Source organism: Pseudonaja textilis, chromosome 15, assembly GCF_049901715.1.
Source record: "Pseudonaja textilis isolate UNSWEBS1 chromosome 15, rPseTex1.2, whole genome shotgun sequence".
Taxonomy (NCBI): domain Eukaryota; kingdom Metazoa; phylum Chordata; class Lepidosauria; order Squamata; family Elapidae; genus Pseudonaja; species Pseudonaja textilis.
This window is the reverse complement of record NC_142004.1, coordinates 1992246-2005367: the sequence shown is the minus strand read 5'-3', so window position 1 is coordinate 2005367 and position 13122 is coordinate 1992246. Positions and strand designations below refer to the sequence as shown.

Genomic DNA, 13122 nt, shown 5'->3' with positions numbered 1-13122 from the left:
CTTCCCCGCCCCCTCCTCCCTCCCCCGCATGGCCGAGCCGGGAGCGCGGCGGGGCAGGCGAGAGCAGCGGGGGCGACGGGAGCGACGGGATGGGCGGCTGCGGCGGGGCCGGAGGGATCCAGGGGCCCTAGCGCCCTCTTCCTCCTCCTCTTCCTCCTCCTCCTCCTCCTCGGGGGTCTCCGGCAGCGGCGCAGGCAGCCCGCGAGCCAAGGAGGCGGCGCGGTGGCGCGGACCTCGCCGGGCGTGCCGGCCCCGGAGCCTCCCGGCGCCCGCATGTCCTACAAGCCCCTCGGGCCAGGTGAGGCGCACGGGGTCGGGGAGGGGAACCGGCCGGGACCGCCCCCCTCCCCGGCTGGAAGAAGGGGAGGGTCGCGCTGGGGGGAGGGGGGGTCTGCAGCCCACCCCGCGCCGCCTTTGTGCGCTTGCAAACTTTGGATGGCGCCCCGAGACGCTTCCCCCGCCCGGCCTGGGCGAGTCGGGGTGGGGGGCGCCGGGGTGGGGAGGATATTGGGGAAGGGGGGTCTTGATTCGGAGGGAGGGAGGGAGGGACGGGGAGCCGAGCCTGGCCTGGCCTGGCCTCGGCCGGGCACAAGGCAGAGGGGGAGGGGGGAAGGAGAGGGAGGGGCTGGAGGAGGAAGAAGAGGAGGGGGAGGGGGAGGGCAGAGCAAGGGACCTTCGCCCCCTCCCCAACCCAACTTTGCACGTGCTCAGAGACCCGGCGCTGGGCTCTCTCCGGGGTGGTGGTGGCTGGGGGGGGGGGTCTTTCTCCCCCAAAGGAGCCTGGATGGAGCCTCTGGTGGGCTTTGCCCCCAGGCAGGAGAAGACTTCCAATTGAGGAGGGGGTTCTCCCCCCCCACTCTTAAAGAGTGTGGATCCTGCCCGGAAAGTTTCCTCCCTAAGAACCCAAAAGGTTTCCAAAGCCCCCTCCCCTCCTTTCCCTCCCAGACCCCCCTCCACCCGTGAACTGACCCCCTCCTCTGCAAAAGTGTGTACTTTTATTAGGTTTTTTTTGGAGGGGGGGTTTATCTTCACTCACCATCCTCCTCCCCTGACCTATGACCCTAACCAAGATGGCTTGGGTATCTCCCTTTAGATAAGTTGGGCACTAGGCTTCCAATGCCTGCCAGGGATTCTGGGTGTTGTAGTCCCTGTGTGTCTCCATCACCAGTACATCCATGTCACTTCAGTCATACAGAGGTAGAGGCAGGATGCCTAGAGAAACCCTGTTCTAGCTAGCTAGTCTATCAATTATCCATCAATTAGTCAATCTTATCATCTATATGCTTCTCTCTCTATTTCTCTCTCTCTTTCTTTTATCTTTCTGTTTATCTTTTCTATCTCACCTTTCTTCTCTATGTCTTTCTCTTCTGTATATCTATCTATATCTTCTATCTGTTATCTATCATGTATCAATATATCTTTATCATCTCTGTCATCTATAATCTATCAATATATATTCTCTCTCATCTATGCCCGCCTGCCCGCCTCTATCTATCTATCTATCTATCTATCTATCTATCTATCCATCCATCCATCCATCCATCCATCCATCCATCTATCTATCTATCTATCTATCTCCACCCACCCACTATACCAAGAATAGAACAGGTATTGTAGTCTCAACCTCAGAAAGCTGAGTTAAAAGTTTCTTGTAATAAAACTCTGTTAAAAACCAGGAGGGGATAACTTTACAGGGCCGTGTTTGAAGGAAGAGATGTTTAAAAACAGTGCTTGCAAAAACCCTTTTCTAAAATCATTCAGGTCTTCTTCTAAAGTTTGGTTTCTAACTTAGGTTTGGGTAAGCTGGTTAATGGGCAGCACTTTGGTTCATTCCATAGGCTAAACCAATAGGATTTTTTTTTTTCAAACTTATCAGCTTTAAAATTTGTGGCCTTCAACTCCCAGCATTCCCCAGCCAGCATTTTAAAGTTGTCAAGCTGTAGGGGTTTGGGAGGGTGATTAATGGATGTTCTGTGCACCCAGCCAGCTGTGATTTATCCAGTAAACTATGGTTAAGCCAATAATGACTTGCTTAATGCCTAAACCAGCATCCTCGGTACCTTTTCAGAGGGACAGCTTGCAAAGGCCCCCTGAAAATCCGTGCCTGGGGGCTATGCCCCCCCTCCCCCCCAGGGTTATGCCCACCTCCCCAAAGCACATCTCTCTGACTGTTTTATTACAGAGGTTTGGGTTTCAAGGATGCTCGAAATCCCTGCATTCAGCTCCCTTGCGTTTTTTACGGGTGGGAAATTTCAAAGGCACCCTGGGGGGAGGGGGAAATAAAATCTGATGACCCTGAGAAAATTCAGCTAAAAATAAAAATAAAGGCTAGAGCCTGGGGGACTTTCAAAAGTGTCCAAGCCAGCAGGGCTTAGATTTTGAAGTCTGCAGCTGTTCCTTTACATCTGGCCCAGGAATGGCAGGGTTCTACCCCGCTCCCAAAAGATTCCCTTTTTTTCCTGCCTTTTTGGTGTGTGTGTGTGTGTGTGTGTGTGTGTGTGTGTAGTTTTGGATGGGCTTCGAAATGGGAGGAAGGCCGCCCGAGCCAGCCATCTGCCACATTGAAAGGATGACTCAGTCTGCCTCCAAAATCCACTTCGCTTCCTTTCCAAGACATGAGGATTGTCCTTAACGCAAAAGAAAAAAGGATAAAAAAACCATCTAGAAGGATCTTCCTTCAGATGCGTGGGCTGATTCCTGTTTAACCCCAGCTGCCTTCTCGTTCTCATTTTCTTATTCTTATTCATTTTCTTATTCTTTCCTATTCCTAGTCATTATTCTTATAGATTTAATCTTGAATTTGATTCACGGTCTGGGACTGGGAAAAAAAAAACACGTAACAATTCTGGTCCTAACCGAAGATCTAAGACCTATTAAAGCAGCCTCTTTCTTAGCAGTTCCAAGTAAGGCGGGGTGTTGTTTGTTTGTTTGTTTGTTTGTTTTGGGGTGGGGGCAAAGTTGGGATATTCAGGTCTAATAAGTCCAAATTTTCCATGCATCCAGGCAGCCCTTTGGTTATTATTAGTAGTAATAGTATTGATTTAATCTTCGATTCACAGTCCGAGACTGGTAAACACTTAACAACCCAAGTCGTAACCAAGGGCCCATTATTCATGTCCTTATTCTTTTTATTTGTATTTGTTTTTAAAGGCGCATATTGTTTCTTCCGTAGGGTGTTTTTGAGGGGATGGAAAGAGGGACGTTGAGTATCCGTCCTCTCCATCGTAGCTTCTCTGCCTGCTTTGTGAACAGGGCACACTCTGGCACCCTGGCTCAAGGCCAGCCAGGCAGACAAAGGAGGCTAGAAGCTGAATGCACCCAATGTTTAAGCTGGCATCGCCCATCCTTGTGGCCAGGTGCCAGGCAGGGTCTATGGCACTGGTGGCCTTTGTATTCCCTTATTTCCAAACAGCGGAGTTCTGAGCCCATACAGAACTAGGCTAGGCTGGTTCTGGGGGCCCTGAAACGGATCCTACCCAGAAGGGGGAAGAGATCCCCTGCGACCGAATCGGTTGATCCGCTGCCCCGAATCTCTTTCCAGCTCTCTGCGATGTTTCCCTCCCAGCGTCCGGGCTCAGCTAAATGAGCTCTGGATGTCCTTCGGCGAAGGCTTCCCGTTTCCAAGCCAGCCTGGCATTGTGTGTCTTTCCTTCCACCACCCACCCTCACCCTCCAGCTGGGCGAAGCTGGCACGGCTGCAAACGGCGGCCATCTGCATTGCGTTTGAAGGGGGGGGACGGTGGCGCAGCCAAATCCGAGCCCCCCCCCTCCTCTCCTTTTGTTCCTGGGGGCCTGCTGCCGGCAGAGGAGGTTCTGGCTGCCGGAGGTTATGTCCTACTACGTGTTTGAGGGCCAAGGAGCAGGTAAAGGGACCCCCGATCGTGGTTTGGGGGCGGTTAGAGAAGAGGGTTAGGTGGCACAGCCTCGAGATACGGAGCCAGCCTCTAGGGCGAGATGGGTCTCGTGGAGGGCTCATCCTCCCTAGAGAAGGCAGGCAGGTGAAGTTGGGCTTCGGAATGGACCCATAATCCCCTTATATTTTTATAAAACCACCAAACAGCCACTTCACACGTGTGGTAAATCACCCTGTGTTTGGCGTGCTTTGGATTGGAGCCCGTATTATACCAAGTGAGCTGCTGCAGAGGCTTTAAGGGAATAAGTCGATGTGTTTGGTGGCCAACTTTAATGTAAATATACTCAACCGCCCGCCAAAAGAAAGAAAATTTGGTGTCTTTTCTGCAATGCCGGACCCTGATATTCTCCTGCGCCTGAAGGAGTTTCATTGCCCGTTTCCCAGATGTAGATTTGTGGGTTTTTTTTTTCCCTGAGCCGGGGAGTCTAACATAATTTTGATTATTCTGAAGCCCGATCCTGTTATCCGTTTGCATGGGGGGGGTTTATTTAGGATTTCTGGGGCTGCCCACTTCCGAGCAGCGACTCTGAGCTTGCAAAATCCTGCCAGCGTTACAAGAAAATGGCCAGTTTTTAATATTTCGCAGCTGGGAGAACAAGGAAAAGCCATGCAAAGAGGGAGAAAGTTTCCTTTGCCGAGACGAAAAAAGGAAGCGTTTGTATTTATTTCCCGACTTAAGGCTGCCATTTCGTGTCGCTGTTAAGCAGTAGGTAACGCTGTTGAACCAAGAATGCATTTTCTCTGATAACCTTTTTCCCTTCTTTGGGGATCCAGTCTTATCCGTTGCATTTCTTTCTCCCCTAAGCGCATTCTCCTTCCAGCAGCATGGCGGGCTCGGGGCAGTACCGACACCTGATTAACGACTATGGACCCCCTTCTCTAGGCTACACACAAGGAGGGCAGGTAAAAATGGTGATTTATTTTTTTTAATTTCAACTTTATGGACACGGGGGTGGGTGGGGGGCGGCGTCAAGTCACTTGGTCAGTCCTGCTTTCCTTCGTGTCGTGTAGAGGGTTGAAATTGTGATGACGCTACAGGATTCTTCGAAAGAAGGAAAAAGCAGGTTTTCTTTTGTCATTAAGGGCTATTCTAATCCTTACAAGGGGTCAGTTCTGGTAGAGATGTGTCTCTGCCTGCAGTGTGTCAGGGCTCCGACAATTCTACCCCATTCAAATTGGAAGTCTCTAGCCGCATCTCTCAGAGGAAAAAAAAAAGATTAGAAGTGGCCATGTTGGCGTTAGCTGGGTGCAACCGACACTAAAATACTTCATTCATTTCCCCCTTGACCCTGGTTTTCCCCGCCATCCCCTGGTTGTATATTCTCCAATGGGACACATCCATAGCCAAAAGTCATCAGACGTCCTCTCCAGTAATCATCTTGCGTGCCAACATCTTCGGCTGCCTAGCAATTATCTGAAGCATTTCAGGAATGCGCTGCTTCCCCCCCACCCCCACTCCCTTTCTGCTGGCAACTAAAAAGACCAAAGAAGTATTTTTTTTTTTAGTTGACACAATGAAGTAGAAAAGGTGCTGAGAAGAGCGACCAAGATTATCAGGGGGCTGGAGGCTAAACCGTACGATGAACAGTTGCAGGAATTGTATAGGTCCAGTCTAATGAAGAGAAGGACCAGGAGCGGACATGATAGCAGTGTTCCAGTATCTTTTTTTTTCGGGGCCAATTGTAACTTTCGGTCACTAAACGAAAAGTTGTTAAGAGGAGGACTGCCCCTATTGTTCTGCTCATTTGTAACCCTCGGATTTTGGGTGTCTTTGTGACTTAATTCCAGGTTTTTTTCCCCCTCTTTCCTCCTCTGCCAGCAGGCCACCAGCAGCAACCAAGTCCCTCAGAGTAAATACGCAGAACTCCTGACCATCATCGAAGAATTAGGAAAAGAAATCAGACCCACCTACGCCGGCAGCAAAAGTGCCATGGAAAGGCTAAAACGAGGTAAATTTTAGGTCAGCCTCCTTTTAAATCGCCGGCGTTTCTAGTCCTCGGGATTGTGTCCCCAGCATTTGAAGCCGGCTTAATAACCCGCCGATTCTGAATTTGCAACGGGTAGTAGTAGTCGTGGCGCTGATGGAAAGAGGCTTACTATTGGGAGCAGATCGGCGGGAATTAACACGGGGGAGTTGGCGTCAGGCCCACCTTGTGTGTCGCTCTAACCAACCGAGTTGTTTCGGCCTTGTTTCCTTCATTGCTTGATCTCCGTTGCCATAGTGACAAGCTTCAGGGTTCACCCATCCTGCTAGGCGGGAATCCAGTTTAATCCAAACACGCTTTGCCGCAAACTACAAAGGAGGCCATTAGGGTCTCGGCTGTCCCGCCCTGGCTTAAGTGCAAGAGGCAGGCTATTTTCTAGAGCAGCGGTCTCCAACCGTGAGAACTTTAAGCCTGGCGGACTTCAACTCCCAGAATTCCCCAGCCAGCAAAGAATTCTGGGAGTTGAAGAGCACCAGCTTTAAAGTTGCCAAAGTTGGAGGCGGCTGCTCTAGGAAAACAGCACCGTCTACCGTATTTTACACAAATAAAGAGATTTATTCCAAATGTGGAGACTCAAATACAGGTAGGCTGCCGTGGAGCCCAACATTTCTGTCGTTAAGTGAGTTTCGCCCCCTTTTACAACCTTTCTTGCCTCCGTTGTTAAGGGAAGCACGGCAGTGGCAGTGGTAAGCTGGCCACCCGGTCGTTAAGTCAATCCCATTGACTTTGCTTGTCAGACGGTCGCAAAAGGGAACCCCCTGGCTTGTGAGACGCAGCGACCATCGTAAGTGTGAGTCAGTTGCCAAGCCTCTGAATTTTGATCCGGTGACCATGGGGAGGTCATCAGTGTGAAAAAAAATGGCTAAGTCACTTATTTTGGCCCCGGCGTAACTTTGAACTGTCACTAAATAAATTGTCATTAAATTGAGGATACCCGCAAAGGCCAAAATGGATTTTGCACATAAGGATTTAAATACGATTTGCTTTGGAATTTTGGCTCTTCATGATGTTATTTCCCTGGTCAGCAGTTAAGTTGCTCGCTCATTTTGTGGGGGACAAAAAAGCATCTTCCAAAAAATATATATATTTATTTTTACAGGTATCATCCACGCCAGAGGACTTGTCCGAGAATGTTTAGCAGAGACGGAGAGGAACGCAAGATCTTAAGATCCCCTTCAATCCCCTTCCTCTGGAAAAATGCAGACCAACCCTTCCAACTGGCCATTTTCTGCACGTCTTCTTCCTCGTTTGGCATAGTTCCCTTTCCAAGAACTGTGGCCGAGAATTCCGGTCTCCCATTGAATTCCTGCTCCCATCCAGACGTTTTTTTTTGTGTTGTATCATCTCACAAGCTTCATTTTGACTCTTACATTTCTGCAAGTTGCCATCCTGGATGGATCAATCCAAAACAAAAAAACCCACCCCTTGGAAGAACGGCAATTATTCAGGGGGTGGGTTTTTTCTTCTTTTTCCACCCAAATTCTGCTCCTAATCGGGAACAAGCTTTGCTTCCTGCCCGTTTGTCATCCGTACCCAACATCCCTTTTCTCAACTTTTCGCAATTGCTCTCCAGGCTCGCATCCCCCTTAGATCTTTTTCTAGTCTGTGTTCAGAGCCAGTGGAGGGATCCCTTGCCGCTTTCCAGAGATTCCTCACTGAAATAAAACTGGACAGGTTCCCCTATCAGAACCCCCCTCCTGCGTTACTGACATTTTTCTATACAATGCATCAATAGTTTTGCGTGCCTGGAGGACAGATCCATACCGTTATGTCGATGAGTTGTGGACATCCACACACACACACACAAAAAAACAATCCTGCACAACACCCCAAAGTAAAAATACTTAGGATTTGCAGGGTAAACCTTTTTTGGGAAAAAAAAATGCCTTAATTGCTCCAAATTAACTTGTCTCCCAGCCCAACCATTTCAGGGATTGTTTTTAAACTGGTGGAATTATAAAGTTCCCTGCCATCTATTCTTCAACTTGCCATATAATCATCTGGAGTATTATTCTTTTGGCACGCAGACCGTAAACGGTATCTTTGGAAACGTCCCTTTCTTTGGGTGAGTTTTCCACAACCATCCCCCCAAAAAACGCACAAGTTCCTCCCAAGCAGAAAACAGCCAACTTTCAGCCGTTATTAACAATTCTCCCCGTCCCCGGATTTAAATTGCAACTTTGCCTCTTTGTATGTATTTATTACTTGACGTAATAAAGCTTATTTTCAATAATTCCTGTGGTTAAATACCAGAGAGCCATGGGGGAGTGGGGAGTGAGCTGGACAAGTAATTAAAATTATTAAAAGAGGACAAGTAGAGGAGATAGAAAAGATTTAAGGAAATGAAAGCAAACATACATCCAGAAGCGTTGATGGACTCCAGGAAAGGGATCCATCTTATCCTGATTTAAAAACTTTCTTCGTGGCTTTGATACCGACGGAACGCGTCACCTTGGGACAACTGGGTTTAACAGCGCGGCGCGACCGAAATGCTACAGCAATTTTTGCACGCTACCAAATGACAGCAAAGAAGCTGGACTTCGTTCTTGTAAAAGTTCTGGCAAATATGCAAAGAGAAGAAATAAATTACGTGACCCCTCTCCCCCCCCCCCAAAATGCTGTGATCTAGGCCCTGGAAAATGGGGTAGGTTCCTTGCCACCTGCAAGGATCTCTCCTGCCCTCAGTGAAATGGAGAGGGTGGTGGTGGAAATGATGCCATCATGCTAATAATTCAAGCACCGATTGGACTGTATTGTTTTCTGCTGAATTGCAGAGTTTAAAAAAAAATGCATTGATTAGAGTAGGTCCCGTTTTTTAAAAATAACGTCAGCCGAAACTCTCTTTATGCTCCTATTTGTCCTCCAGGGCATGCATTTCTTTCAAGTGCCGCTTCCTTTCCAGGTTTTTTTTGGCTTGTCGTCTCTTCTCTTCCTTTTTTTTCTGCAACTCCTGTTTCTCCTGGAGCACCACGCTGGACTGGCCCTTGTAGAAGATGTCCACTTTCTCCTGAAGGATCTCCCTGGCTTTTGAGCGGTTGGTCTCGAGGGATCGAGTCTGATGGCACTAGGGAAGAAAAACAAGGATCTAGCGTTAAAAGAGAACGCGGGCCGCCTCATCTGGACACCTTTGCTAGGCGTTCCTCAAGAAAAGCAGGGGGCAGGAGGCATTCAGCAGCCGGAAATGGAGAAAAACGGCACTGAAGAGACTCAATAGGCTGGCAAAAGCTCCCAGAGGGATCCATAAATGCCAGTATGAGGATTAGCACGTGGGCCATGTTATACCAACGCTTCTAGTAGGATGAGCAGGATGAGATGGTTCACCAGTTGAAAACAGCTTTCATCTAGAAGCGTTTCTTAACCGTGGCAACTTAAAGATGGGCAGACTTCAATTCCCAGATTTCCCTTGTTGGCTGGAGAATTCTGGGAGTTGAAGACCATCCATCTTCTGAGGTTTACCAACCATGGAGTCTGGGCCCTAGAGAAGGCAGCCACCAGGGAATTCTGGGAGTTGACGTTCACCCGCCTTCTGAGGTCTACCAACCATAGAGTCTGAGCTCTAGAAAAGGCAGGCCCTGGGGAATTCTGGGAGTTGAAGACCATCCATCTTCTGAGGTCTACCAACCATAGAGTCTGGGCCCTAGAGAAGGCAGACCCTGGGGAATTCTGGGAGTGGATGTTCACCCATCTTCAAGCTGCCAAGGTGAAGAAAAAACACTGCATACACAACTAAGTTTCAATACGACCACACGACTTGCAGATTGAGCTAAAGCTTTTCCTGGTCAAATACAGATCTAAATTTACTCCACTCCCCATCACAGATGAGCTTACAACAGGAAAGTTTCTCTAAACACCCGGACCAGGCTTTCACACGCCATAAGCGATCGGGAAACCCCCTATTTCAGACCCTTGAGTACCTTCCAGATCATGCACGGCAAGCTACAGAGGAAAAACTGGATCAAATAAGGGAAACCTGCCAGGAAATTGAGTAGAACCGTCGGTGCCTTCACCTTGATGACAATCCCCGAAGGGAGATGCTTGAGAACCACACAGTTGTTGGTTTTGTTTGTAGCCTGGCCTCCAGGCCCAAAACCCCGGACAAACTGTTCTTCCAAGTCGGCTTCATTGAGAGGAAGCAGCTCGCTGCAGCTCTTCTTCCCTACTCCAAGGATGTACGGCACTCCAAGGCACTGGCGCATTAAGAGATGTCTGTCTCCAAGCCTCGATGTCCAAGGGAAAGTTCTCCGATGGATCAAAGAGGCAGTGAAACGTAATAAATTTGAGGGAGGCATCTAAAACGAACTGGCGGGGACTTTTCTAAGCTGCAAGAGAGAAACAGGAAGACTCAGCTAGGGGAAAAAAAAGTAAAATAAAATCCAGAAGAAACTCGGTTGAGTTAACAAACCATAGCCTACAGCAGGTTTAACAGTTTGGTAGAAGGAATGAGCCAAATTTGCCTTGGCTTTGCGACACTTCATGCCACACCGAATGTCTGGTGAACTGCAGAACTGGCACTGGAGAAAAAGTGCGTCTGCAGCTATTTAAAAAGATTGTGTCTGATGTATTTAACCCACGCCTACTTTTGAGAAAATAAACCATGTCATACATCGTACCTGGTGTGCCTCTTAATGGCGGCCCAAACGCACTTTGGTCTCCCTTGCGCAGCTCCGTTTGGCTGCGATCCAGCAAGTCCGGTACTCTGCCTTCCATCTGTCCCTTTTCTATTTTTGCATATGCTCCGCTCCAGCCTTCTCTGTTAAATAATACACCAGGTGTGCAGCTCAGCAGGAAGGGACAAACTCACACTGCAGGGAAGGGAGGAGGGCGAGCAAGCTCTGCTTCCTTCGTGCGGCTTTTTTTCCCCTCTCCTCTTACTATTCTTAGAGCAAATTAATGGCTCTAAGCTGATCAACTGACAGAGGTTGCCAAGACCCAGTGGCTCCAAGGGAGAAAAAAATAAATAAATCTATTTTTTAAAACTCAGGACCAGAAAAACTTTTGAGTCAGCACACACCAAAATAAGCCACCCTAAGTAATGTGGGCGTAATGGGCTCTTGAAACAAAATTTGATCTAAAACGAAGTTTTCGTACCTTCCAGCTTTGTTTGAAAGCCACGACTTAAAACTTGGTCTCGACTGAAACTCTTTTTTAAAAAAAGCCGTTTGACTTTGTAGGTGAAGTACCAGCCATTGAAAATAGGTTGCTCCCTGAGAAATGCTACATGGTCAAAATATTTCCAATTCAGCGTTCGATCCCACGCTCGTACCGAATCGCACATTTTGGGAATAATTTTTTTGAGAAGATTCATGGATGGGGGTGGACCAAAAATTACTCACTTGACAAAGCCAGCGTCCCCAAACTTGGCAACTTTTAAGACTCGTGGACTTCCGACTCCCATGCTGGCTGGAGAATTCTGGGAGTGGAAGCCCACAAACCTTAAAAGTTGCCAAGTTTGTAGACCTCTGTGAGAAAGAGATGAAAAAGCAGCCCAAGTTTTCAAGCCAACTTTTTCACTTATCATCTCCCACTCTCTGCAGTGAAGTCACAATGCGATGCTTGCCGCTTCAGTTGCCAAGGGAATAAATGGGATGAAGGAAGGGAGGTGAGGACAGGTTGCCTCCCTGCAAAACCAGCTCAGGCCACTGCATTGCAACCAACTGCCAAAGGGAAATGCAGCCTGGCCACCCTCCATCATGGTAAGAAGCAAATGTAGCGTCTCCTTTTTTGACCCAAAGCGGAGATCCAGACATAGGAATAAGCAAGGGTGTATCCCATAAAATACTTTTTTTAAAAAAATACTTGTGGACAAATCAGGACTCGATCTTCATTCAAACAGGATAGAAAGGTGATGGGATTGGCCCGAAACAAACTACAGGCAGTCCTCAAGGTTACGACCACAATTTTGAGCCCAAAATACACGTTGCTGAGTGAGAAAGGGTGTGTTAAAGTGACTTTTCGCTCCACGCCATGACCTCAACTTTGCCGCATTTAAATCCACTGCCCTTGTTAAGTTAGGAACAACACGGTCGTTAAACGGATCTGGCTTCCCCATCGACTTTGCTTGCTGGACGGTCGTAAAAGGGGATCATGTGGGAAACCCCCCACCCACCCAGCGACGTTGCAACCGTCATAAGTACAAAGCAGTGGCCGAGGGGTGTGTGTGTCTGTATTTTGATCACATGATGCTGTGATGCTACAACGATTGTTAAGTGGGAAAAACTGTCCCAAGCCAATGTTTTTTTTCCAGGGCAACTTTGCACAATCACTTAAATAGACAGTTGTAAGTCAAGGACTACCTGTAGTAGCAGTGGCAAGTCTGGAGATCTTATTCAGGCTACTGATGCTCTTCGGGTTTTTTTTCTTCTCCTGAATCTGGGCTTTGCAAAGTGCACCCCACTTTTTTGGGGGGGCAGGGAGGGGGCTCTCCTCTCTCCAGCTGCAAATCAGAGCAGTCCCATACTGGGTTATTAGGGGAGAAAAGGGGGTTCAAGTCCTTATTCTGTCCCCCCTTCCACCTTCGTGAAGCTCTCCAGCTGTTTTGGCTCTCATTGGGTCCGCCTGTCCTACCTCGCAGGGTTGTTGTGCGATTGGGATGGCGAGAAAGGCGTGGGAAATGGACACGAGCAGCTGCTCAATAGGAGGGAAGGCAGCACCGGAGAGGGAGGAGCTTTTCTCTCAACGGCCCGTCTGTCCACTTCGGTGGCTTCCCAAACTTACCTTCGGGGTAACTCAACTACGACAAGGCCTCAACACCGACGTTGCTGCGCATGCGCCCCATCCTCACAGGTGCCCCTTCCAATGGCTGAGGCCCGAAGAAGCCAATCCCAGAGAGGCTCCCCTCTCGCCCCCCGTCCCGTCCCTCACTCGTTGACCAAAGTGAGATCAAGCCAATAGCGTCCTAGATTTTGCACCCTCCTCCCGATCCTGCCAGCCAATCTCGTCGCGCGGCGGCTGGGGAAGCAGCCAATCGGCGCAGCCGCCTCGCGAGCCTTTGGCGTCTCGTCTTGAAACCGCTTCTTCGAATCTCAACCGCCAACGGCGGAGGGGAGGAGACGGTTGGGTGGTCGGCCTTCTTCCCCAGCTCGGCCTTCGCCTGGCGGGAGCGGCGCGGAAGGCCACCGGGGCCACCGGGGAGGTAAGCGAGGTGGTGGCGGAGGCGGAATCGCCCTCGCGAGGACCGGACCACTGCCTCTGACGGGAGGGCGGGGCGACCTCATTTCCTTTCCT

At 49.2% G+C, this 13122-nt stretch overlaps 2 protein-coding genes across 10 annotated transcripts; one reads left to right on the top strand and one right to left on the bottom strand.

The window, feature by feature from the left end:
- The first annotated feature begins 2 nt into the window (after positions 1 to 2).
- CDK2AP1 (cyclin dependent kinase 2 associated protein 1) lies at positions 3 to 7692 on the top strand. Of its 4 annotated transcripts, none has more exons than XM_087913032.1 (5): positions 4 to 298; positions 3542 to 3863; positions 4719 to 4816; positions 5736 to 5862; positions 6998 to 7692. In XM_087913032.1, the coding sequence occupies exons 2-5, from the start codon at positions 3830 to 3832 to the stop codon at positions 7063 to 7065; spliced, it is 327 nt and encodes a 108-aa protein (XP_087769158.1). In that variant the 5' UTR covers positions 4 to 298; positions 3542 to 3829; the 3' UTR covers positions 7066 to 7692. The 4 variants fall into 4 exon arrangements, with proteins under 4 accessions (XP_087769159.1, XP_087769158.1, XP_087769157.1 ...); XM_087913031.1 differs by having other exon boundaries at positions 5 to 298; positions 5733 to 5862; XM_087913033.1 differs by lacking the exon at positions 3542 to 3863 and having other exon boundaries at positions 3 to 298; positions 5733 to 5862.
- A 988-nt stretch (positions 7693 to 8680) lies between these two features.
- On the bottom strand, positions 8681 to 13106 carry MTRFR (mitochondrial translation release factor in rescue). 6 transcript variants are annotated; one of them, XM_087913026.1, is made up of 4 exons: positions 12613 to 12735; positions 10509 to 10648; positions 9906 to 10217; positions 8681 to 8962 (listed from the first exon to the last, which is right to left on the bottom strand). In XM_087913026.1, the coding sequence occupies exons 3-4, from the start codon at positions 10185 to 10187 to the stop codon at positions 8750 to 8752; spliced, it is 495 nt and encodes a 164-aa protein (XP_087769152.1). In that variant the 5' UTR covers positions 10188 to 10217; positions 10509 to 10648; positions 12613 to 12735; the 3' UTR covers positions 8681 to 8749. The 6 variants fall into 6 exon arrangements, with proteins under 6 accessions (XP_087769152.1, XP_087769153.1, XP_026579648.1 ...); XM_087913027.1 differs by lacking the exon at positions 12613 to 12735 and adding an exon at positions 12192 to 12445; XM_026723863.2 differs by lacking the exon at positions 10509 to 10648 and having other exon boundaries at positions 12613 to 13106.
- Positions 13107 to 13122: the final 16 nt, after the last annotated feature.